This window comes from Electrona antarctica (genome assembly GCF_951216825.1).
Source record: "Electrona antarctica genome assembly, chromosome: 7".
Taxonomy (NCBI): domain Eukaryota; kingdom Metazoa; phylum Chordata; class Actinopteri; order Myctophiformes; family Myctophidae; genus Electrona; species Electrona antarctica.
In genome coordinates, this window is record NC_136812.1 from 58,139,696 (window position 1) to 58,167,399 (window position 27,704).

Here is a 27,704-nt window from a genome sequence, read left to right on the forward strand (position 1 = left end):
TTTTCCCCTATTCACCCCCCATTATAACTAATATTGGGGCGGCCATATTGGATTTCATGGAAACTTGCAATACAATAAATGTTCGTATTCATATCATTGATCAACCTGAGAAGTTTCGTGGAAATATCTCTCAGTTAAAAAATTTCCCCTATTCACCCCCCATTATAACTAATATTGGGGCGGCCATATTGGATTTCATGGAAACTTGCAATACAAAAAATGTTCGTATTCATATCATTGATCAACCTGAGAAGTGTCGTGGAAATATCTCTCAGTTAAAAATGTTCCCCTATTCACCCCCCATTATAACTAATATTGGGGCGGCCATATTGGATTTCATGGAAACTTGCAATACAAAAAATGTTCGTATTCATATCATTGATCAACCTGAGAAGTTTCGTGGAAATATCTCTCAGTTAAAAAATTTCCCCTATTCACCCCCCATTATAACTAATATTGGGGCGGCCATATTGGATTTCATGGAAACTTGCAATACAAAAAATGTTCGTATTCATATCATTGATCAACCTGAGAAGTTTAGTGGAAATATCTCTCAGTTAAATTTTTTCCCCTATTCACCCCCCATTATAACTAATATTGGGGCGGCCATATTGGATTTCATGGAAACTTGCAATACAAAAAATGTTCGTATTCATATCATTGATCAACCCGAGAAGTGTCGTGGAAATATCTCTCAGTTAAAAAATTTCCCCTATTCACCCCCCATTATAACTAATATTGGGGCGGCCATATTGGATTTCATGGAAACTTGCAATACAAAAAATGTTCGTATTCATATCATTGATCAACCTGAGAAGTTTCGTGGAAATATCTCTCAGTTAAAAAAATTCCCCTATTCACCCCCCATTATAACTAATATTGGGGCGGCCATATTGGATTTCATGGAAACTTGCAATACAAATAATGTTCGTATTCATATCATTGATCAACCTGAGAAGTGTCGTGGAAATATCTCTCAGTTAAAAAAATTCCCCTATTCACCCCCCATTATAACTAATATTGGGGCGGCCATATTGGATTTCATGGAAACTTTCAATACAAAAAATGTTCGTATTCATATCATTGATCAACCTGAGAAGTTTCGTGGAAATATCTCTCAGTTAAAAATTTTCCCCTATTCACCCCCCATTATAACTAATATTGGGGCGGCCATATTGGATTTCATGGAAACTTGCAATACAAAAAATGTTCGTATTCATATCATTGATCCATCTGAGAAGTGTCGTGGAAATATCTCTCAGTTTAAAAAATTGCCCTATTCACCCCCCATTATAACTAATGGGGGCTAATATTGGGGCGGCCATATTGGACTTTTGCCCAAAAATTTACCGGGTTGTCCATACAGGGGTCATAGATATTATTTCTGGTGGACAACTTTGTATGTTATGAACAAACCTGTGACTCTACCTTAGTAGAGTCACAAGCAAAAGGTTCTGTGACCATCCTCTGGCAACCATATTTTGATGATTGATTTTACCTCTGTGGACCCTTTATAAAAGATTTAGCCCCCATGTCCCTCGCAAAAATTCCGGCATTTTTTGCTAGAGGGCCAAATTCAAAATGACTTGGACTTTTGATCCAGATGACCTAGAATCATGTATGAAGACACTTTTTCATACAAGTCAACCATGATGATTCCAAATCTGACACCATAAGACCTCGTTTTGGCCTCGAAATACAAGATGGCCATCCAGTAGCGTGAAAACATTACTTTTGAATAGGAAAGCAATTTATTTGGGGTTTCTAATTTTTACAAATACAAAACACATGTGTCAGAGCATTCTGTGTCACTGGTTTCTGAATCATCCGATTCAGATGACTCCACCTCTGTGCATCATCATCCTCATCCTCGTCCTCTTCAACTGGCCCTGGTGTAGGTATCACAAAATGCATGCCCTTTGCCTTTATACTGGGAGATCATCTTGTGTACATCCTCACCACTCTGCAGTGTCTTCATAGGTTCTTCACTGTTTATGCAGGCTGTGATGCCAACTCGGGTTTCTATGGCAAAGGAAAATCATCAGTGTATGACAAGGTGGCACGGCAACAGCTCTCACGGTGTGGAGATAGCCTTGACCTTGAGAAGGAGGTAGAGAGTTCTTTGCATATACGAGACAGGTGGTCTATGGAGACAAGAAGCCTGTGCTGCCAAGTCTCCCTCCAGATGCAGATACTGGAGCCTATGCCAATACTGCCTCCGCGCCAACTACTTGGCGTACATCTAGTGTGCCACCCCACACTGAAGCACCACCCCTCGCCACTCGGACGTGATTGGGAGTCGGTGGGTGGTCGCTGTCGTTCTGTCCGCCACACGCGGCCTGCTCTCCCAACACCTACCTGCACCAGGGCTAGTTGAAGAGGACAAGGAAGTTGAGAGTGAGGAGGATTTGAATGATGCACAGAGGAGGTTGGACTCATGATCTGATGATTCATAAATCAGTGACACAGAATGCTCTGAATGTGTTTTGTGTCTGTAAAAATTACAACCCCTAAATAAATTACTTTTCTATTCAAAAGTTACGTTTTCACGCTACTGGATGGTGGCCATCTTGAATTCCGGGGCCAAAACGAGGTCTTATGATTAAAATGGTGTCCTCATGGTTGACTTGTATGAAAAAGTGTCTTCATACATGATTCTAGGTCATCTGGATCAAAAGTCCATTTTTGGCTATGGCGCCGTGCACCATTTTGAATTTGGCCCTCTAGCAAAAAATGCCGGGATATTTGCGAGGGACATGGGGGCTAAAACATTTATAAAGGGTCCACAGAGGTCAAATCAATCATCAAAACATTGTTGCTAGAGGATGGTCACAGAACCTATTGCTTGTGACTCTACTACCCTCTAGGCTAAACAGCAGGGCAACTGGGTTGAACTTTAGTTTGACACGTGCAATGATTAATTCAATATCAAGTCGTTGAATCTCTTTTGGATATGTCAATCCATTTATTGAGAACATCCACTTTCTTACAGCAGTAGTATTCAAACTCAATATAAGAAGGACACGTTAAATTCATCATAAATTTGTTTAAATAAAACAAAAATAAACAAAAGCATTTTGGCTCCAACACATGCCTTGATGATTTTGTGATATAGGTTATACACAGTAGGTTCACTATTAGCTGAAAGTGGGCTTTCTGGTGTTCGGTCAGATGTTTTTGTCAAGATGTTGAATGGGAAAGAAGTTCCTTGTGTGTGGGTGCCCTGCAGTTGATGGCTGAGCTTGTGCTACAGTGTGATCGCAGATGGACCAGAGGCAGAGGACCTGATGTAGTGGGGTTCCTAGACACACCGTCATTTACAACTCATGTAAAAGTTTAACTTTCACTTCTAATTTGTAGATAATGGCCTATAGAACAATTTTAGTTCGAGTGGCAAGTCTACAAATTAAAAATATATATAATTTTTGCCCAATTTCCAAAATGGCCAAAATCGGAATGTCTTAATTTTCTTACAATTGCTGTTTTTTCTTGGTTTTATTTTACTATATCAAATCAATACTGTGTGAGGAATTAACTGGATTTCAAATGTTTTGAATATGCTGATATGGGGAAAAAAATAAAAATGGCCACCAATGTACATCAAATTACTTCAAATTACACCTAACTTCTGTTCTGTTGAACCTAGAATGGTGAGGTTAGTGCCTATACCTACAGTATGTTATCATGAATGAGTAATTGTATAAAAATAAAATATGATTGGAAAATCTCTTATATTTCACACAAATGAGACAATACAGTATGTGAGGAACTAAAGTTAGATATTGGAATAATACCCAGCCTCTACCCGTGGAAATCGTGCACTTTACGATGACATTTGGCTCACAGTTAAATCATACCATAAGGGACATTTTTGGCTAACATGGGGCCATCGCAGAGTTGTCCCGTGGTGACCTGGCCGCCATTTTCCAAAATGGCCACGACCACCTGCTGTTATTTTACCAATTCAGGTTTTCAAGGATGAGGAATACAGTGCTACAGTACTATTTACAACATGCACATCAAAATGTGTAATATCGATGTAGTACTGTACAGTACATGTGTTCAAACTGACATGTGAGAGTCAAGTGAGCCCAGGACATCAGCCGGCGTATTCCGTGTACTACTCCTCATCAGACCCCCTTCCAAATAAAACCAGCTCTGCCCCTGAGTCACCAGTACCCAGTGAGGTCATAACACCAGGAGTGTACTCCTAGCCAGACCCCCTTCCAGCTGGCCAACCAGCTCTGCCCCTGAACTGCCAGTATCCGGCATTGCCAGAACACCAGCCCTTGTACCCCCCACCAGATAACACAGTGGAGCAGCAATACAGGGGGCCACGACCTACCATCCCCGACTTCACCAACAGAGACCCGAGTGAGTTTGCCCGCCTCAAATTATCACTCGAACCTGCTGCCATCCAACGTCACCCAGCGGTTACCTCAGAAAATGGGCAGATATGCCACAGTTCTGCATGGTTCTGAAGACGGAGTGCGAGGCTGCAACCCCACCCTAAGAGACAGGGAAAGCTAATGCATACTGTCCATTATGTGAGATTAACGAACACTTCAGTGTACTAGAGACTCATGACAGAACAGATCACAGAATGGATTCGAACCAAGAAGTGGTGCTGGCGCTGTGGTAGATCACACCTATAGCTGCCCAGTGTGATCTCAGGAGGCCATGTAGCCTGTGCATTGGCAAACACCTTGAAGTCCTGCTTGAGGCCTGATGAGAGCTGTCTGGTGAACACCACTGCAGAGGTGCTGTACCTTGACAAGCCAGTTGACGGGAAAAAGGTCCTACTCAAAGTAGTTTGAGATATATTTCACGACGGTGACTGTTCCCTCGACACTTATGCCCTTCTTGGCGATGGGTCAGAACGCACAATGCTTCTTCCCGCTGCAGTGGAAAGACTCGGCCTCAACCGAACACCTGAAGATCTGCCCTCAGAACTATCAGGCAGGATGTGCAGACACTGAAGGGGGCATGAGTGTCGTTCTCTGTGTCCCTATCATGTCAGAATGTCACAGAACACAGAGCTCATGAGAAGTATGGAGAAACACTGACAGGAGGCCGCCAAGATACAATGCCCCAGAGACCCAGAGTGTGCCACTGCCGCAGCAACGATGTCATGAGGCAAGTCTCCACCAAAAACACTGTGCCTTAAAGGGACGAGTCAAAGGTCAGAAAGCCCACCTCCTGTATGTCCTGTCAGTAGCAACTCAACCTGCACCTGAAATAGACCCTCACCACACCTCATGTGGTGGAGTTATTGGTAAAATAACAGCAGGTGGCGGCCATTATGAAAAATGTCTACCATGGTCACAGGACAAATAGTACCACTGTATTCCTCATCCTTGACAATGTAGGATTAGTCACCAGAATCAAGATCCTAGGTGGTCTAGAACCTGAATTGGTAAATTAACAGCAGGCGGCGGCCATTTTAGAAAATGGCTGCCATGGTTACCACGGGACAAATCTGTGATGGCCCCATAGTCAACAATGTTCCTTATGGCATGCTCCAACTGTGTGCCAAATGTCATGCTTTTATCGTAAAGTGCACAATTCCATCAAAATACTGCACATAGATGCTGGACTACTTGCTATTTTTGTGGATATACACCAATACGGGGGGGGGGGGGGGGGGGGGTATTATATGTACCAAATGCTACTCCGGATTGTGAATCCATACATATCTCATGTGTTCAGATTGGATAATTCAATCAAAAGTTACAACAGAACATGTTTTGCTAATGGGGGGTATGCCCCCTAGAGGCCAATTTTTTTTATCTGGGTGGTTGCCACTCGAACCAAAATGATTCTATAGACCCTCACCTTCAAATTAGTAGTGAAAGTTAAACTTTTACATGAGTTGTAAATGACAACTAAATGTAACATTGAGACGGAACCCCACTAATGAGAGCATTGGATCAGATTGCAATTGCTGATGTCATATACATCTAGTCTGACCATGAGATGACTGCCTTCTCCATCTGATGTTATGGCCTCTACTACATGAAAAGCTACTTCCACATGTTAAAAGGTATTTTTATGTGACACCATGAAATTGTCGGTGGACCAACCAGTTCATAGGGTTCACCTTCATGAGGTACGGCCACAGTGCAGAATGGATTATTAGAATAACCTTGAAGCAAGGGACCGTGAATACCTTGGCCCTGAGCAGATTTGTGTCTGGCCACTGCGAGGCTACTATAAAGAGTGGGAACACAATTTTTCAAGATTTAGAAAAGATGTCCTGGTCAAAGGTATTTTACAAGACCATCCCATCTAAAGTGAAGATGGTGGCAACAACAGCCAAATCCATTCAAATAATACACTCAAAGTGTATGACCTAAATGCTATCTATTCAAGGGTCATCATACTCCTGTCTACTGACTGTGAGGTTCATGTGGAGGATGCCCTCGCCTATGAGCTGGCACCAATCTTAACCGCCATGTTCACTGAGGATGGGATGCAAATTGAGAAAGCCAAGTCCACCGGCATGGGACCCAGAGTAGTTTGGATAGAAAAAGACACATCAGGCCACTGAGCCCTAACAATCTACCTGAAGAATACAAACCTGCCCCAGATGGCATTTGTGCAATTATAAAGTGTGCAGCATGCACACTTTATAATTATGTGTAATAATAATGTATAAGTATGAATGATTATATATGGTTTGTCATGCACACAATGTTCTGTTGATGTTTTGGTGTAGAATGCTCACAATAGGGCTGAAGGAGTTAATTCATCAAGGGGTTGTGGTGGAAAGGAGATATGACCACTTCCAAATAAGTATTTATTTTGCAATGAAAATGTGTTGCATTTGCATTGATTTATATTGTATTTTATGGGATTTTGCTGTTTTAAGCATGAAGGGGTTAATATCTAAAAATGCCCTATTCTGAAATCATATATATTGTACATATCCACATCCATGGATAAACACTCTAAAAATAGCCTAGTAGCCAAAAAGTGAACCCGGACATGTTGAGTACACCAACGTGTTATGTTAGAAATGTTTAGTATGGGTCCCCATCATGTAGAAACTGCCGGATGCTAACTTGCATATATTGGAGCAATTTTCATAATTGGCATAATATGTGACCATACCAATTACAACCTATAGAAGGCAAAATATTCAAAATGTCATCATGCATGTAGCATGTGACATGTCAAACTAGGGGGTTTTCATGATGCTGAATCCATTCCAAGCATTAGTTTTGCAAAAAAAAAACACTCAACGAAGGGACCCTTAGATGCCCCGCGCACTTTACCCACGCACAGAATCTGTGCCTCGGTAGCACCGAAGCGAAGCGACATTTCAGGTTGAGGTTGAGGACTCCCCATCATTCATCCCAATATCGAACGTGGAAGATATCAACGGGGTGGAGCAACAAAGATTGGTAAATAAACACAACATGGCCAACTATATCGTCCTGCTCCTAGGCTACACAGGCTAAAAAATATCAATATAATAATAATATTGTTCGCTTAGACATAATAAATGGGGGTAAAGTGTGACATGTAGAAACCATGCTGTTTTATCATATTCAGTATTGCATCGTGTATAGTATATATAGTGCATGTTGAATTATCTCTGGTCAATAGCCCTAATGCCCTTTGCTGGCATTACAGCTATGGACCAGAGCTAATGTTGAATGTGACTCGGATGAAACTTCATCCCTGATTACAACCAAACCAGTCTTGGTGCTTTTCTGGTTTCATCTTCTTGTTGTATTCACTTGTGCTTGAAATGTAGGCCTACCCATTCTACAAGCTGAATAAAAATGTCAATCAATCAATGATGTATAACGTCATGTGAATCACATTGCAACTATGTGGTGTAACTTCACAACAGAACCATGCCATTATTCCAATTTTGAACATATTTGACTGTAAGCACATACCAGAACAACCCAGAACAATGTAAATGATTCAGAATTGTCGCATAGGCTATTATTTATTTTGCCACACAACCATGCCATTATTCCTTACAAACAAAACTATTTAATTTTCACTTATATCACCTTTGTTGTCATGTCTCACATATAGCCTATCGATAAAGGAACCATGGATTTATGCTCTCAAGAGTAGAATTATTGCACATGCATTACAATTCAGGATTCAGGACAGGAACCCTGTTTGGTGCATTATGTTATACTTTGAAGAATATTGAAAAATAGCAGATCTGCATAGAATAGATCAACAAGCTCATAAAACAAACCAAAAATAGCAGATCTACAAGCTTGTAGATCTGGCATGTTTGAAAAATCATGAAAATGAGTGCCAATCTTTGAATATAATATTAATTCACAGCGAACGTTTCTGGGAGGTCCCTGAAACAACATTTTGAGATGGGGGTCCACGGTCAATTACATACATATTTGACATGAAATAGTTTGAAAGCCACTTTTATAGAAACAGGTTTTGGTCTCAGTCCTAAATGGGTATGATGTAGAATTGTTATTTTGTTCAACGTTTGCCTGTCATCTCTCCTACAATGACACATCAATACAGCATGGAAATGTGAACAACATTTTATCCAACAACGACAATATTCTATGTCTTGGGTCTTCTGAGAGGCTAAAATCTCAAATGGTAGTCTGGGTCAAATTCTGAATAAATAATGATTTTTGATTAGGGATGCAAGAAATTCTTGGCTGATACCGATAACAATTTAGCCAATACTGATATTGATATGTTTATTTAGTTAGTTATTTCCCCCTTTTGTGTCAGGGAAACAAATACATATTCAATCAAATAAATGTTCAGAATCCACAGCTTGGTAGGCTGCAGATAACCAACACACCAACATATAATCTACATAAGCTTGGTAGGGCAGAGATAACCAACATACAATCAATAAAGGAATTACGGTAGGTGGACAGCAACAACATGAAATATTAGCTGTAGTTCCTTTACAAACTTCACTAGTGTGGGAACATTCTACCAATGAATGAAAAACAGGAATACTTTTAGATAATTAATTGAAAGTAAACAATACTGAAGAGTAATTTATAAAACTGTTATTGGAAGCCAAGAGGGGCCAAACAACCTCTATGGTGAATCATGAGCATTGGGGATTTCATGTCTCACACGAATCAACACAGGATGGGAGGACAAAGCAGCCCAGGTAACTCCAACACCAACGGACGAATTTGCTGTATCCCAGGTGCCTGTAATAGCGGCATGACCTGTATTTGGAGAGACATGTTTTTAGATTCATCATATACTAGTACTACATTTCAATTTCCTATCATGATACAAAATTAGTTTGTCTATTATACTCAAAACATTTATGTATTATGTTGACAGTACAGCATTGAGGTCATGGGGGTGACCTGCTGCAGTCAAGTGCATGGATCTGCAACCTTTTTGACATGTTTTCATTTCCTCATCATCATTTTATCACGACCACAATCACATGGTATGGAGCACAGATTCACTATTTTAACAGTGGAAGAACATTTTTCAGAAAAGCACCGAATTTATAGATTACTTTTTGTTCTTCAGATTTTAGTAATGCAATTAATTTAAACATAGATGGGTGGGTAATAAAATTAATTGGCAGGTATTTTTGCCTGAAATTCATAATGCTAGTATTCTTACATTCCAACAAAACATGGTAGGCTACTCATCTCCAATTCTGGCTTTATTCCTGATAGTGTCATATCAACATGAAGTGACATATCACATTCAATGCTGTATTGTAATATTTCTAACTGGTTTTGATTGTCTAAAGGCAATACATGACCTTTGTGTTTTATTTATTTCCTTTCACTTCATTTTGATTGATTCAATCAATCAATCAAAATGTATTTCCTTTCACTTCAGGGTGTATAATGATAATTAGAATCAAAGCACTAACCCACATATCTCCCAGACAGAAGCCAGGGTGTACTTTGTGTATAAATGTTGTGAGTGAGTCACTGTGAGTGGACTAAAATGTCTAAACGTTTTGTATATAAAAACTCTTATAACACTTACGCCAGTTATCACAAGCCTCCCCTGTGCTTGTGTTGGCTCTCCATAGAAAAGTAAGGGCTACAGCACACATTTTCTTTGGGGGACAGTATTTCACAAAGCCCACGTTGGAACATACTCTTACTAGATCAAGTGGGGGTGACGTTCATTTACCAAGTTGATTATATCGATATGTTTTAGCCTGTATAGTGTAGCCGTTGTGAACGCAAAGAGTTGTGTTTATTTACCAAGCTTTGTCACCCATGCGATAATCAGCGGCCATGGCTTCACACCTCCGACAGCTCCATCAACTGCCTCCGTACGTCCGTAGCTGCTGAGCCAGAAGCCAGGGGTTCAAACTGGTAGGGCAATGATGGTAGGGCAACTGGTAGGGCAAGATGCGATGTGTATGTGTGTGTGTGTGTGTGTGCGTGTGTGAGAGAGAGCGGTCCCGCCCCCCACGTGTGTGTGTGTGTGTGTGTGTGTGTGATAGTATGCCTGCATGATCAGGTCTCACTGCGGGGACCAGAGGCAACGCAGCCTCCCCGGGCCAAAACTGCCTCAAACCCGCGGAGCGGCTCGGACAATATCGCTATTCATCATAGCGATATTGATTATTATTTACAATGAATAAACAAACACACAAGTTCACTTGAACAATGTTGTGGTAACTAAGGACGGTATTGCAGAGGGTATACATTTCGTCCTGTGGCTGAGAGGGGAAGAAAGGAAGGAAAGAGAACAGCGGTACATTAGACAGGCGCTGCGGGGATGAGAGCTGTCAGAGCGGGCAGAGGAAACAGCAGACAGTCCGTAGTCACGCTGCAGGGCTGCGGGTCTCAGAGCGGGCAGACAGGGGTGTTGGTGACCGGGGGAACGTGGGACTCGAGCCCGAAATTTGCGATTGTGCTTCAGTTCCCCTAAAAAAACCCACGCCAACCTCAGTTGCATTCTAACTAAGAGATTCGAGCGAAAAAATATTTTTTTCCAATGACATTTATAGCCAATATGACGCTAAATGTACCGTCAAAAACGCTAGCCTGACCTAGTAGCCACTTGTTGCTAGCGCCGCGTCGCGCGCGGTTTCAAACTGTTTTCAGTCAGACCACGTGATGTACAATACCAGCAATAGGAATTCTAGGAATGTCAGCGGACCTAGTTGAGGTCCGGGGAGGGACTTCCGGCAGTCTTCCGGGTGCTTCAAAACGCCACTGAGCAACTTCCACTGACATGAATAGCTGGGGGGGCGGAGCTTCGCGCCAGTTCAGTCTCTATTATATATATACTCTATGGTCTGACTCTCCCAGTGCTCCGCCTCCACCCCCGGAGGAGTAGACAGACACGGCTCCGCTCTACAGACAGTCAGACACACACTCTGCACTGACGTCTCCTCTCTCTCACACACACACACACACACGCGCACACACACACACACACACACGGAGTCAGAGAGAGGGCCACTGCACTGACTGCAGGGAGGAGAAAGGATTATAGGCTACTAACCTTGTAACCATAAAAAGCTTTGCTGTTTTCATCTTCAATTAACCAAAATAAAATCCACACGTGAGAGGGACAGAGTCACAGAGAGCAGTGGTAGAACTACGTTAGCCAAGCTAGCTGCTGCCTGCTAACGCTGCAAACAACAGCTGTAACACGTTGTCTATTGATTGCCTGTCGTGTGTGTGTGTGTGTGTGTCAGCCAACTGAAGGACAACTTTCCCCCCCCATCCTGACCAGCCTATATGATTATTGCATTTTGGCTATATGCAATAACTAACTGCAAGCCAATGAAGAATGGACCAATCATTAGCATTGTCAGTCTTAATTTCTAATTCATATTAATTTAGTTGCCAATAATTTTACTGTTGGCCAGTGTTTTGAGACATATTGTCTTATAAATTAATGGTAAAAACAAATTCTACATGCATTAAAAAAGATCACTATCTTGAAAGTGGCAAATTTCAGTGGTGGAGTAAAAACAACAAGGTCACATGGCTTTGGAGAGTTTGGGCAGCAGATCTACAAGCTCTCAACATGTCATGCTGCAATGTGCTGTGGGCTTGTAGATCACCAATTTTGATAAACTAGAACGGTGCCCGTAGGGCCTCTACAGCCCATTGGGCACTGACCTACTTGGAACGATGCAAGTTGGAAATTAATGCCCCACCCAGATATTATGTCTGTCTCCCTTTTATTCCCATATATGGAGTTCTTTGTAAGGCATGCCCAAATAGGGAGTATGCAGCCAGCTTGTGGAGTTCTGTCTTCTGTGTCAGGTGCCCAAATATGGAGTGCTGTGAGGTCAGAACAGGCCAGCTCCATATATGGACGCTGGGCGCCGCGTGGGCCAGGTCCAGAGCCCGGGCAGAGGCCTTTTTGGGGCGCTTCTGGACAATTACACACACACACACACACACACACACACACACACACACACACACACACACACACACACACACACACACACACACACACACACACACACACACACACACACTTGGTGCATTCATAGATAGATAGATAGATATTGGAAAGAATATATATATGCTGCTACAGTACATGTTTGCACTTGAATTAAAAAAAAAAGCTGCATTTGATGGAGGGGGGAAGTGTTACTGAAACGATGTTGGTGCTTCTTGCACTTCCTTTTTTATAAGCGATAAATATTCTCCAATGCATTTAAAGGAATTCTTGTGTTGGAATTTATGTTACTGTAAAAACATTTTTTTTTAACTTAAAATAATCGGTTCATAATATCGGCTATCGGCTTTTTGATTGTCCACTAATCGGTGATCGGATATATCGGCCAAAAACCATATCGGTCGATCACTAGCGTGCACATGTGTGCATGTGCGTGCATGTGTGTGTGTGCGCGCGCGTGTGTGAGAGGTGGTCAACTTGACCTTGAATCATTAACAAATTATAATTTTCACCTGGGCTAGTCTATGCAAATGCAAACATTATTGAAAGTTAAAAGCACACTGACTCTCAATGAGAGAACGTATGTCCGACCAAATTGCTCTATCGCAAAAAGTAAAAGTCGAATGCGATTTTTGTTTTCGCCGTGAGTGACCCGAGACATTGAAATTTGTTTCTAGTTTATTTGTATTTTTCGTTTATCATTTGTTTATCTAACTATAAATGCACCAAGTCTGTCTGTCTATCTGTCTGTCTGTGTGTGTGTGTGTGTGTACCGTTGTAATCCAAGTAACTCGAGAACCGTTCGCCCCATTGACTTTAAAATCGACATGCGCGTTCCACACCACCACAAGGAGTGCAGTGCCCGGTGTCGAGTCGGTCGGACCCACGGTTGTCCAGAACCGCACAAAAAAAATCCTCTGCCCAGGCTCTGGACAGGGCCCCATGTCCAGTGTCTGTGTACATATGGTGAAAGACCCAGTTGGACATGCAAAGACAAGCAAAAGAGCGTAAACAACAAGCAGTGCCGGGCCTGCTCGGCATGAATGTCATTAAGAAGTGGGGCACGGTGGCACAGTTGGTAGTGCTGTCGCCTCACAGCTAGAAGGTCCTGGGTTCGATTCCCGCTCGGGACGCTGTGGGCGCTGGCTGCATGTTTCCTCCTCCGCGTCATCAGTGCCCATACCCGAGGCGGGGTTGGCAAAAGGGCCTTTCTGTGTGGAGTTTGCATGTTCTCCCCGTGTCCCCTAGGGTAGGTACCCTCACAAAAAACATGCAGTAATCCTGGTCTCTAAACTGCCTCCCCCTGGTCAACAGTGACATCTGCTGGCAAATTGTAATGTCATATGGCTTTTGTGGACTCTTACATCACAGTCCACAAGAAAATCAGAGCACTTGAGCTTTTGAGCATGCAGAAAATCCCAGACAACAGAAAGTCTACTGAATGTTAAAAGTTGAGGTTTTTTGGGTGCAATAGGCCTATCTCACAGCCCGCTTTCCACGCCCACTTCCGGTAAATAGTGGTGTCTTTAACATGAGCATTTACACGTTTTTTTCTCTGGAGAATCTAAGTACATTTTCGAATGTAAAAATGTGACAGACCAATATTATTATGAAGCAAACAAGATGGTAAATCAGGTCGAACAGATAGAACAAACCTTACCTTGAGAAAATAAAAGTTGTAGACTTCTTAAATTATCTCTGTTAACATGTAGCGTCTATGGAGTGACGTCACGTATTTAGGGGGGCGGGGAAATTCTGTGAGATAGGCTTATTGAGCTCAGAAAACATTTTAAAAAAACAAGAAGAAATACAAAACCCTTTTTTCCATCCATTTAATGTTAATGTAAGTCCACACTCACAACACCAGAGGGCGTTCAACAAATCACGTGCAATCCAGATTTGGCTCAAACAAGAGATTAAATTAATTCACTAAAATGTGGAACGCCCTACCATCAGCCATTAAGACATGTGAATCCCTTGACTCCTTCAAAACTGCTCTCAAAGAGCACCTGCGGACGTCTGCAATTCGAAACTGGCCCCCGAAAATTAAGTCTGAGTTCCCCCACTCCACAACCTTTCCCCCATACTGTACATATGTTTTCCCTTTTTTACTTTCCTCATATGATGATTTCCTGTTTTTATAGAAGTCTATATTTGTACGTCTCTAAATGTTCTGATGAATTGAGTGCGTAATCATGGTTTGTACTTTGTCCACAAAGTAACAGGTTTTGTATTGACTTGTGCTTTCGTTTGAAATGTACCTGTGACTGCTGTAAATTATTAAGTCATTATTTTGTTCACTGATTAATTATTTTATTTTGTAAAGCGTTGTGTTCCGGACATTTGCTTTCCCGTCATTTCCGGACATTAGGCCTTAAGGTCTTGTGCCAGTGAGGCTCACTAGGTCAGAGTCGTCGCTTCCTTGTCAACGGAATTTACTTGTTTGAGAGCAGCGTGTCGCTTAAAAGGATTCATTGTTTTTGTGTCAACACTCAGTTTATATTTAAGTTGCATGTTATACTTGTTGAGTTAAATCGATCAATTTACTTTTGTTTCAGTTTGATGGGTTTATTGTTTGTTTTGGGCATCCATTGACTTGAATTCATTCCCTTTGCATCGTTATGAAGCCAGTGAGGTACTTTTAATTTCCACGTGCATTTTTCCATATCATTGTTTGTATGCTTTATGTTTTACAATTGTTCTGATCTGTGTTTATTTGTTGTGTTCATCAGTTTGACGTTGGTCTTTGAGTGTCGAAAGAATGCTTAAATAAACCACCAGTAGGCTATATACAACAACCTGACTCGTCTGTGAAGGGAGTGACAGTACCCAGTCTACATACTGTAAAATAAACAAACTCAATCAAGTGATAGTGAAGAAATAAAAAGCCTTTATTGTATTGTATGGCTAATGCATAAGCAAGAATAATACAATATTGTGGTGTATACCGTTGCAGCACACAGCCATCATCAGTGTCTAAACTATTGGTGATTTATTTCATTGTTGGTGTATTTGTTACTGACAATTCAACTAGACTTACTGAAATGTCACAGTTTCAAATGCATTTGCGCAGGAGGCACTAAACTGCAACTCTTTCACAACATTCCTAATTTGTAATATTATCATCATCATCATTTTTCGACCGCGGTCGAGATCATGGATTCCACAATGCTACGCCAGACTTCCCGGCCCTTCATTGCCAACCCCAGTTCCTGCCTACTGAAGCATGTGTCCCTAGCGATGACATCAGGGAACGGCTTTTACCTCTGGTCCACCCTGAGGCAGGACTCCAGAGAAGAAGGGAAGATATAACCTCATTGTCAGCTCTGTAGCAGTGGCCGGCAAACTGCGCTCTTCTGGATCAGACCAGTGAAGAAACACGAGGAAGGTTGCCGTATATTAGATTAGTCGATGGGTGGCTCTTCCAAGAAAGATGTTGCGCTCTCATTAGAAGGCGGGTGTAAGTGCCATCCAACCGATTCTCTTGTTTTTTTAAAAGTGTCCATGTCTCGGAGCCATAGAGCTGAATCGGCTCAACGGTCATCCTAAATATTTTTTCTTTTAACATCTTACTAAGCTGGGATGACCAGATCTTATGCATGTCATTGCAGGCTGACCAGGCCATATACCCTTACTAGTTTGAAAGTCCTTTTGGGAAGAAGATATATATATGAACCCAAATACTTGTTGGATTTGCATATGTTTACGTATTCAGTTTTCGTCTCGTTGAGATAAAGACCAACACAGTTGGAGTCCTGCTCAAGAGACTGAAGGAGAGCCTGAGCGTATTCCAATATTTGTAATATTATATTATCATTGATTCATGGCATCATTATGCTTGCTAGTTGCTATGATTTTCTTTAGCAGCTTCCTGAGCACAATACTCTAGCCGTGTAAAGAGGGGACTAGGAAAGGGATTTAATTTGAGAACCACTGTTGTACTGTACAGTTGGTCCAACTTATAGTGGGTAACATGACATTATTTGTGCCAATTAATCCTCCGAAGCTGATGGAGATAATACTGTCTGCATTTGTCATATGGTTTATTGGATTTACAAACCAAATTTTCCAACAGCCATTCTCGCCTCAATTTAGTCACTGTCATTATCAAAGCTAGCAGAGATTTTCTACTTTTGATGATTTTTGTGACGCTCAAGCAGCGTTAATTTACAGGGGGCAATACAACAAATACAATAATAATAATAAAACGATAAAGTATAATGGAGATACAGTAGTATGTTTCTGCCCGACTGCAATATGTCCCTGTTGCTGCTTAGTAATACTGTTGGACTGTGGAGGGTGTAGAACAGTATTCCCAAACGTCAGCTCGAGACGCAAAAGATAACTTATTTGTTTGCCAAGTATCAATATACTTATGGGCTCCACTCTATGCTATGGGGACTATTGGGGAAACTATTTGCAGTTCTGCAAATAACCCCATGGGCAGGTATTTGGGATCAATATAAGTAGTTAAACAAGCCAGGAAGTGAAGCTATACAGCAGTGGTGCCGTCACGTCACTGTCAATTCACAATATTTAAGTTTATTTAAAGACCCTGTAGAAAAGAAGTAAGCATATACGCAGCATTACATATTCAAACTTTATCATACCACGGAATGTTAAAAACCACCCAGATGAATTAGAATTAATATAAAAACAAGTGTTACGTGTATCAATATCGGTTTCAAAGTCATGACAAATAAGCTGTAGTTTTTCCTGCCAAGGGCTTTGGGAGGGGGGAGGTGTCCACTAATTGCAGTGTAATAATTATTGCACTCTAGGGTATAGCATCAGAATACTGTTTACCTTGGCATAATTCCCAACTACACCAGTCTTCTGCCATCAGATGACATCGTTGAAACTCATCTGTGTGTGTCATCAGGTGACGTGTTTAGCCCTGCCCAGAAAAACTGCTACCAGCAAGAAATGCCCCAAACAGGGCATTGCCTGTTTGTTTACAGGCTCTTTAAAATGATATATTTCTGTTTTCTCTCTCATTTTAAAGTGTTAAGTAGTATAAATATTCACATGTTGCTTGTATAACCAATTTCCCTAGCAACATTCAGCTGGTTAATTCTCACACTGTTTACGGTGGAGATGATTTTCCCTTGTTGTGAGTACACTGGTGTTTCTTCAGATGACATGACACTTTGAAACTCTTGTTACACTGATTGCAGTGGAAAGGTTTTTCTCCGGTGTGGAGACGCATGTGTGACTTCAGGCTACCTATCGCAGTGAAACTCTTGTAACATGTATTACATTGGAAAGGTTTTTCTCCAGTGTGGGCACGCATGTGTGACGTTAGGCTACCTGAATTATTGTAACTCTTGTGACATGTATTACATTGGAACCTTTCTCCAGTGTGGGTACGCATGTGGTTCTTCAGGCTACGTGAATCACTGAAACTATTGGAACATGTCTTACATTGGAAAGGCTTTTCTCCAGTGTGGGTATGCATGTGTTTCTTCAGGCTACTTGATTCACTGAAACTCTTGTAACATGTATTACATTGGAAAGGCCTTTCTCCAGTGTGGGTAAGCATGTGTTTCTTCAGGTTGCCTGACTGACTGAAACCCTTGTCACATGTATTACAGTGGAAAGGTTTTTCACCAGTGTGGTTAAGCATGTGTCTCTTCAGGTGATAAGGCACACTGAAACTCTTGTCACATTCATTACAGTGGAAAGGTGTTTCTCCAGTGTGGGTACGTAAGTGTCTCTCCAGGTGATATGAAGACCTGAAACTCTTGTCACACTGGTTACAGTGGAAACGATTTTCTCCAGTGTGGTGGACACGCTCGTGTGACTTCAGAGCACTTGTTTGACTGAAACTCTTGTCACACTGGTTACAGTGGAAAGGTCTTTCTCCCGTGTGCACACGCATGTGTGTTTTCAGGTGAAATGACAAAGTGAACCCCTTGTTACACATGTTACAACTGAAAGGTTTTTCTCCAGTGTGGAAAAGCTGGTGTGTTCGCAGATGATGAGACACTTTGAAACTCTTACCACACTGTTGACAGTGGAAGGGTCTTTCTCCAGTGTGGATACGCATGTGCTCCTTCAGAGCACCTGACGTACTGAAGGTCTTGTCACATGTATTACAGGGGAAAGGTTTTTCTCCAGTGTGAACACGCATGTGTATCTCCAGGGTAGCTAATGATAAGCAAGTCTTGCCACAGTGTTTACATGTGAGTGGTTTCTTTCTTGTACAAGTCGGCGGATGTGTTTTTACTTGTCCTGGTTGAGTTAAAGTCTCTGTAAACTTATATGTGTCTACTTGTTCCTCGCTCGTTACAGAGCTGGTGATCTGTCCATCCCTCAGGATTCGGTGGTAGAGGTCGTTGTGGCTCCTCTTGATGTGTTTATGGAGTAAGACTTGAGACGTGAAGGCATATGGACATTCAGAACAAGAAGAGAGCGGCGTCTGGGACCTCACTCCTGAGAGAGAGAGAGAGAGAGAGAGAGAGAGAGAGAGAGAGAGAGTCTGTCAGACATAAGTATACATTGAAATTGAGATACAGTTTCAGACAGGAACATAATGCTGAATGTAACACCGTCCTCATTCTCACATTTGTTTTATGTTCTGGTCCACCTCAACCCTCGAAAGATCACATTGCCAAGTCAAGAGGATGTATTTGTGCTCATGTATTACAGGGACAAATACTGCACAAATACTGTGTGTATTTGTGCTCCCCTTGACTTGGCTTAACTTGGCTTAATTTTTCACATTCAAATTCCAATGCGTATTCCAATGAAAATATCCTAAAAAACAATATTTGGACTAGATTATAGACTATTTTACATGTCATTACACATCCGTACCGCTGAAACCAATGTTACCAATAATGGTATTTTTTTTTTAATCTTATAACCCTACGCACGTTCGCAGATGAGATGTAGCCGGTCAGATCTGAGCCTCAAGGGCCACCATAGGGATGGCTGCACTATCCACTTCCTGGTTTTCAATCAGTGTTACTATTTGTAGTCTACCAAACAATAGGCTTGGTGGTTACATGGCTGTGGGTCCTGAGACCTGAGTCTTGCACTTATGCTTGTTTAATGCTGTTGCCAGGGTGAGTAAGGTGTGTCATGCCAATTGTTTTAATGATGTTTATACTGTCTGATAATTGTAAATAACTCTGCTGTTATAATTCAGGTTGATCATGTGCCAAACCATTGCTGTGGCGAGAGGGAGTGTTGAAAGTACAGACAACTGAAGGTACGCAAAGACACATTGTTGTTTAAGCCTACTTTGTTTGTGTTGGTGTAAATTAATTAAAGTGTTTATTTGTTTTTGATCTCATCCTGTAGATTGCCACTGCTGCTTTGTTTAGCTTGAGTTCATATATTGATTTTATTGCTTTTAGTGTTTTGAGCCATTTCATATTGTGATCATTGTTTTGTCTTCTGTTTCTTTCCCCAAATGTGGAGTCCGGGGTCACCAGAGTCAATGTCCAAAGTGGTGCAGCCAACCTACTAAGGGGTTCACAAATAGGCCTCACTATAGTCCACTGTCCTACAGGTTTGTTGTGACTGCGTGCACCTCTTTTCACGGTGACGCTCTTATTTCTGTATGCTGTGCGTGTGTGTGTATTGTGGTCCTAGGCTTTAGGTGGGCATAGTAGCTTATATTTTGAGCTTATAGCTCCCTCATGTAAGGTTTGCTCCCTGGCCAATTGACTCCGTATTTCTGTTTCAAATATTACTACTACAAACTGCTGACAACTGTTTTGTACCTTGCCTATATTGTGGTTGGTGATTATTTAACCTATACAGTTGTTGCTGGTTTTATTTAAGAACTTAATAAATATTGTCTTCCTACAGTGTATATTTTGTATAAATCTTAACTTGTGAATAAATGTTATACATTTGGGGGAAACTCATGTCTCAGTCTCATTGTGCGAACTTGTGTTTTCGGGGAACCCAATTTAGAGGTATTCATTCTTTAATTTCCTTGATACAAACATCATCACGGTGGCGTAGTCGTACATTTTATAATATCCTAAGAACATTCCTTGCCCCACCTGGTTACATTCAGATGAATGTTAATATAATGTAATGACACTTTGAGGTTACATCTTCGTACAGGTATTGTTCGGCTTCCTTCAGACAATGCAGCAGTGATAATAATAACTAAATAATGAGGACGGCAGCTTTATAAAAAAACACAAAAAGACGCCCATTTCAAAACATCGCTCCTGTGATATGAAAATCATTTGTTGATTATAGAAACATTTAAAAATAAAATGATTTTCATTATATAGAACATTTTCAAAATAAATTTATTTTCTTTATAAAGAACCAGATTTGGTCTTAAATGTGTTTTCCACAAATTAGTCTTAAAAATGGGGGTCGTCTTATTACCAGAATCGTCTTATATTCGGCACAATATGGTATATACTGTAGTGTACAGTATGCCACTGTTTTGAATGAGATATCATGCGTCACCTCAAATTGCTTCTTTCTCTAGTGTGAATTGCCACACACTAAACATATGAATTTGACTGTATGAGTCCTCATGACTAAACTTGGTTCATGTGCATCTCAGATGAGCCTTTTGAGTGAATTTTACAAACTGTAGGCTAGATGTACTTTAAATAGTTATGTATTTACCTGTCTTCATGTTTTGTTTCACATTACTCCCTGTGTGACTCCTCACGGATGTAGTTTGTTCTGATGATTTCAGGTCCTGGGACAGCTTGTTGCTCAAAGGCAATCGTCGTCCTTCCACATTTGGCATCTTGTGTGACTTCCGTTTGTTTAAAGCTGAATGACCTTCCCCGGTCTCCTCCCAGTCACTGTCTTCAATGTCAGATTCAGAACAGGGTGAAGTCCACTCATCACTGTCTTCAGTGTCAGATTCAGAACTGTGCGAAGAGAGGAGCTGGTCATCTCTGGTTGGCTGTGATGCTCCACAGTCCTGGACATCAGCTTGTGATTTCATGTGATGAGTTGAGGTGATGGCTACAGGCTTTGTCTCTTTGTTATCATCTTCACTTTGCACTGTCAATGTTGACCCATCAGGTCTTAGCAGTAGCTCCTCCACCTGTTCCTCTTTAAACTGTGGAGGTTCTAGTTTCACCTGGACCAGACTGGGGCTGCTCTCCTGCTGTTCCTCTTTAATCTGCAGAGGTTCTAGTTTCACCTGGACCAGACTGGGGCTGCTCTCCTCAGTCTCCTGCTGTTCAGGTGAAACCTCGTCTTTAAATACAGGAAGGAGTGAGAGATCTAGAATCAGGAGAGAGGAGGGAGAACATCAGAAGAGAGCAACTCAGTAGCCCAATTCCAATACCTTAACACAAACTACGCCAGCATTTATTGATTACTGTGGTATAATTCATGCCGGGGTGCATACTTAGTTTAGACTAGTCATTGGTTAGACATGGGTTAAGGTTAGGTTTAGGTGTGCTGCTCCGTGGGAGGTTAGGTTTAGGGTGAGGGTTTGAGATAGGTTGTAGTTGTAGGACTAATGACTGGTCTAACCAATGACTAGTCTAAACCAAAAACTGTCTAAACTAAGTACTGCATCCCCTATGGCTTGTCCCAGATGGCATTTTTGGTCAAAACAAGGTTTATTTTACGGCCCAGAGCAGACTCTGTGTTGCCTTCTATTAGACTCGGTTAGCTCCGTTTGATAAACAGGACGTGACCACGCATCGTGCAACTTCCTAGTATGAGATCAACACCTAGGTATGTAGCTTTTCAAAATAAGAGCTAGGAGATACAGGCAATTGAAAGAAACAGATAGAATGGGTGTTTATGGTGACGACGATCCAAGATGGCGCGACCCAGTGTTATGACAACAACAGCTAGCAACCAGATGCTAACGTGAGTTATGAATCGATCATAATGCTATGATCATAAGGCATTATAAAACACCAATTGCCGGACATCGACGGCAATGGCGTGGAGCGTAGCATTTATTAATTGGCGTAGATCTACGCGAATGACACGATAACCGTTAAGGGCCCTAGGGGCTTGGGCCTAGGCTTGTATTCATTGTGCTCCTCTGTATAATATTGGAATCGGTCAGAATCGGTATCGGCAAATATGACCCTGCAAATAATCGGAGATCGGATATCGGTCATAATCGTGCACCCTACTATAAGCAATATGCGAGGCGCACTTCCAGGGCTGGGAGGGGGATGTTGCTCGGCTGCTCGACGCGTCCAAAGGGCCACTCTTCTTGGGTACCAGGTGGGCTTACTGTTTTTTGGGAAGTGAAAGTGAAGGTTTTCAAAATAAAATAATCGTGCACTTGGGCAGCAGTAAAGGGACTCGTTGCACGTTCGTGGAAAAAAGAAAAAACAATTTGAAAAATTACCATGTTTTTATTTATGTTGGACTGAACTGAAGTGGAAGCCAAAAGTGGATTATACGTTTTTTGGTCTTTACACAAGATGGCGCTCTTGGCTAAATTATGATGCATCCCTGACCACGCACCCCCTCTCTGTGTAGGAGAGAACATGGACAGCATGTGGTCACAAAAATGTCCTCTCATGTCTCCCACAGGCAGAGAGATTCTCTTCCTGGTAATTATGCTGCAGTGTTGTTCCAGTTTTCGGCATGGCCACTTTCAATGTTTGATGGCCTCTAACTACTGATGATGCGGTGTTACCATAGGTAAGCCAAGAGCGCCATCAACCGTAAAAACAAAAACAAAAGACCTCATCGACAAAGCATTGGTAAAAAAGACGACAAAGACGCCATCCTCAGTAAGCGAGTTAAAGTACAAAGGGAAGCTTTAAGTTATGCTGATATACATACTTCCAAGAGCAGCACATGTTTAACTGCCTGTAAATAAAACGGTACGTACCCATCCTGTACAACTTTACTACGGGTTGCATCTGTGGAGGTTCTAGTTTCATCTGGACCAGATTGAGGCTACTCTCCTGCTGTTCAGGGGAAACCTCGTCTTTAACCACAGGAAGGAGTAAGATATCTAGAAGGAGGAGAGATGGAGTAACGTCAGCAGAGACTCATTGTGTTTCATTGATTGGATTTGATTGATTCTCCTACTCATTTATTTGTTTTGAAATGATCAGTAGTTTTTATATTTTACAATTACTTTGTTAAATGTTTACACTTGTAACAAATCCTTTATTATAATAACAAAAGCAAGCCTATCTCAGACGATCACACACACACACACACACACACACACACACACACACACACACACACACACACACACACACACACACACACACACACACACACACACACTTTTTAAATATTATTAGGCCTATATTTGCTCTATATGTGCGTGTGTACAATTCAAACTGTAGAATTGGTTATTTTCACATACAAAAGTAAGTCTTTCCTTTTCCATGTCACGGACAGAAGTGATTCCTTTGCGTTGGGAGTGCAGACACAGCCATTTATTAGCAACTCTGTACAGCCGTGAGACTCTGCCTTTGATGTGCGTGCGGCCGTTCACTGATCACTCAGCTGCGTGTGATTGTCTCACTGATTGACTGGCTGAAGCGCAAACGTTATCCCCAAACGATCCCCCCACCCCCCACGTTCCCCGTCTGCATAGAGAGAAAGAGAGACGCTGGAAAGGCAGCTACTCCTTACAACAGTGTTTCACTTTCACCGGATTTTGATGTTAAATAAATAAATAATTAGCACGTGACTGCGCACGTCTGTAGGAACCGATAGTTAGAACCGAAATTGAATTAATGTAATGGGTACCCGGTACCCAAGCATGTTCGGTTCGGTACCTGCTTGGTCCCGAGTTTCGTGACCCACCCCTAGTAGTACTACATATTGTACTAATACTGTAGTGTACTACTCCATACTGTACTGTACTACACTGTATACACTGACACCACGGCGCGTAAACAGCGCCTGAAACTGTGACTCCGCCCACCACCGGGGGAAGTTGTGATTTGCGCTCGTTCACTGCAATACAATTTGCGGCATTTTCAAAACAATATTGAGCAGAGTAGCGATTATCAAACGTATTTGCAATGCCATACGTTGAAAGATCTGTTGCCCGTGGACAAGGCACGCTACCTCCGCAAGTTAGATAGCATCGGCATAGATGTTTGTCCGTATGTGATTAAGGATTGGACCAAGTTGCATTGGCAGCCATAGAAAATTCTTACCCCAGGATAAAACCGGATGTGACGTTTTTGCGCGTTCCTGTCTAGCGTGGTGTCAGTGTATTGTACTGTAGTGTACTGTACAAGGTCAAGGTAAACTTTATTGTCCACAAGGGAAATTTGTCTTGGGCTTTCACCCCAGCTACAGCCACACATAAAACATCAATGACAAACCAAAATACATTACAGAGGGAGACAAAACATTACACAATTGCACACATGATGTGAATAATCTAGCCTCACACAGTTACTGCTGTTTCAGAGCCTCATTCAACATCTTGGTTGATGCTGGTACAAACGATTTTTTAAATCTGATGTACTTCCACTTTGGTTCTTTGTATCTTCTCCCAGAGGGCAGAAGTACAAACTCGCCATTTAAAACATGGGTAACATCACTGACAATTTTTTGAGCCTGTTTTAATGTAGTCTGCTCATAAATAGACTGCAGAGAGGGGAGTTGTCTTACCCCTATGATCTTCCCTGCAGTCTGCACCAATTTGGACCTCAGTTGCACTGAGAGATTACCGAACCAAACTGTGATGCCAAACCTGACCAGGCTTTCCAAGACTGCTTGATAGAACACTAACATAAATCTTTGGTCAACACTGTGAACCCTGAGACGCCGAAGGAAGTGCAGTCTTTGCTGTAGTTTGCTACAGAGACTGTCAACATGTGTATTCCAAGTTAGTGAGTTGTCAATACAGATCCCCAAGTATTTATATGAGGAGACCTGTGAGATGGTCGAGTCATGGATGACCACAGGCCTGTGATCACCAATACTCTTGGGGTCAAACACCATCTACTGTGTCTTCTTAACATTAAGAATAAGGTGGTTGTCATCACACCACTTTACAAAGTTCTGTACCTCTAAAAAGTAGTCAGCTAAATCCCTATCCTGTTCGGGTTGCCACTTCTACACTAATTTGTGTACAGAGTAAAAAGGACAGGTGAGCTAACGCAGCCCTGAGATGCTCCAGTACTCAGGGTTCTGCGCTCTGACATAGTGCCATTCACACTGACCGTTTGTGTACGTTTAGTTAAGAATGAATGGTACCATCTAATAATAAGAGGATGGACATTAAGGTCCCTCAACCGCTTTATTAAGAGATGTGGCTGTATTGTATTAAATGCTGAGCTGAAATCTACAAGAAGAAGGCGTGCATAGGCTTTGTTATTGTCCAAGTGTTTCAAAAGAAAATAGTCCAAGGTCAAGACTGCGTCCTCTATACCCCTGTTGCTCCTATAAGCAAACTGAAAATCATCCAATGAGCAGCCTACCGCTGCCTTCAGCAGACTGATAATGATTTTCTCAAAACATTTCATGACTACTGAAGTCAAAGCGACTGGGCGGTAGTCATTATTTTCCTTGCTTATTATAATGGCGTCTTTCAAGGTGGACGGAACAGTACATGAGTCCAGTGATTTTTGGACACCAAGCCTCCGCTAGCTCCTGACTGCATGAATGCAGCAGCCGGCCACATATCCCGTCTGGACCTGAAGCCTTCCGGGGACATGTGTGGGAAAACATCCTCTGGACTTCACGTTGATCCACAGTAATTCCCAGATCACTGTGTATGGGTACAGACTCTAGGGCAGCATTTTGTTCATGCAAGAAGTCAGTTGTTTCAAACCTTGCATAAAAGTTGTTTAATTCATTGTCCTTTTAATTTTCATTTGAAACACAAAGGCCTTACGAAGGTCTTAGCTGGAGCCATGTTAGTCAAGGCCTTCATAGATTCCCACATTTTTTTGGAATTAGAAGAGAAGCAGTAGGCCTCAAACTTCTCCTTCTCCTTCCGTTTAGCCTCCCTTATTTTATGGTTAATCTCCTTCTGAATATTCTTCATAGTTAACAAATCCCCGCTCTTGAATGCCCTTTGTTTCTTAGCTATGCATTCTTTAATTTCCCTTGAAATGAAGGGTTTATTGTTGGGGTACATCGTTATGGTCTTTTTAGTCAACACATTGTCTTTACAGAATTTAATGTACTCTGTCATAGTATCTGTAGCCTCATCCAGGTCTAGGCTATGGAAGAGGCTCCAGTCAGTGCAACAAAAACATCCCTTCAACGTTTCGATGCCATCGTTGTCCCACACATAACCTGTGGTTTACTGCTCTTAAGCAGTGACTTATATGTGGGAATTAAATTAACAACATTGTGATCTGCATTGGCCAAAGGAGGTTTAGCCTTGGCTATATAGGCGTAATATTGCCATAGCACTTGTCTTCCCATTTGTTCCCTCTTGTCTTGCAATCAACATACTGCTGAAATCCCGGTAGCACAGATTCAAGTTCACAATGGTTTACCCAAGACAAAACACGGTGCTTCGGGGGTGCGTTTCAATTGCCTGTGAACACAGTCAGCTACAGTGGTGGCTCCCCTTGCAGCATTTGCGCTAGGTGCAATGTAAACAGCAGACAACACAATATTACCGAATTTGCACGGTAGATAAAAGGGTCACAACGACTCCCTCACAGTGAATTGGGAGCACCATTTATCATTTATGTAAACCGCGATCCCTCCTCCTTGGTTCTTAGCCGAGTCAGCTGTCCTGTCACCACGTACCAGAGGAAATCCGTCCAGGGAAACTAGTGAGTCCGGAACCGTCTCGTCCAACCATGTCTCGGTGATCACTTGCAGACACGACTCCCGGTACTCGTGTAGAACTCTGGTGTTTAATCGAAGCGTATCTGCCTTGTACCTCAGTGAACGGGCGTTACAGAGAATCACGGATGGAAGAGGTGGTCTGTACATCCTTCTCCTTAGCCTCTGTTTCACCCCTCCGCGTCTACCCCTCCTCCTCCTTCGCCTGTTCTTGTCACTCCTCTGTGGCGTTACCAACAGTTCACTTGGGAGCACTGGAGCCAGGTCAAGTATATTAATGTATGCAGTCAATACTTGGTCTGGGCTACTTTTGAACAAATTATTTCATCAATGGGGCGTGGCATGGAGGTGATCAGCCTTTGTTCACTGTCGAGGTGTTATGGAAGCCCAGATTTGCTTTGATAACAGCCGTAAGTTAATATGTATTGTCGATTATACTATCTCACACTGTCCTCTTGACAATACAACCTAGATTCTCTGGGGTTCAGGACAGGCCAGTTGGCTGGTCAGTTAATCACAGTAACTAGAATTTCGCAGGGCATCGGCCCGCTCATCCTAGCGCCACGTGTTGCAAATGGGAAGAAGGCAATAGCGGGAGGGCGATG

General features: G+C 42.0%; 1 protein-coding gene across 1 annotated transcript in view; it reads right to left on the reverse strand.

Moving 5' to 3' along the window:
• LOC306926384 (uncharacterized protein) overlaps window positions 1–27,704 on the reverse strand; it is a gene marked incomplete at its 3' end in the record, with an annotated part of 73,645 nt that overhangs the window by 5,070 nt on the left and 40,871 nt on the right. Inside the window, exon 4 of the mRNA XM_079505647.1 lies at window positions 18,391–18,822. Coding sequence (XP_079361773.1) covers window positions 18,391–18,822 — 432 coding nt within the window. The remainder of the gene's footprint in view (window positions 1–18,390; window positions 18,823–27,704) is intronic.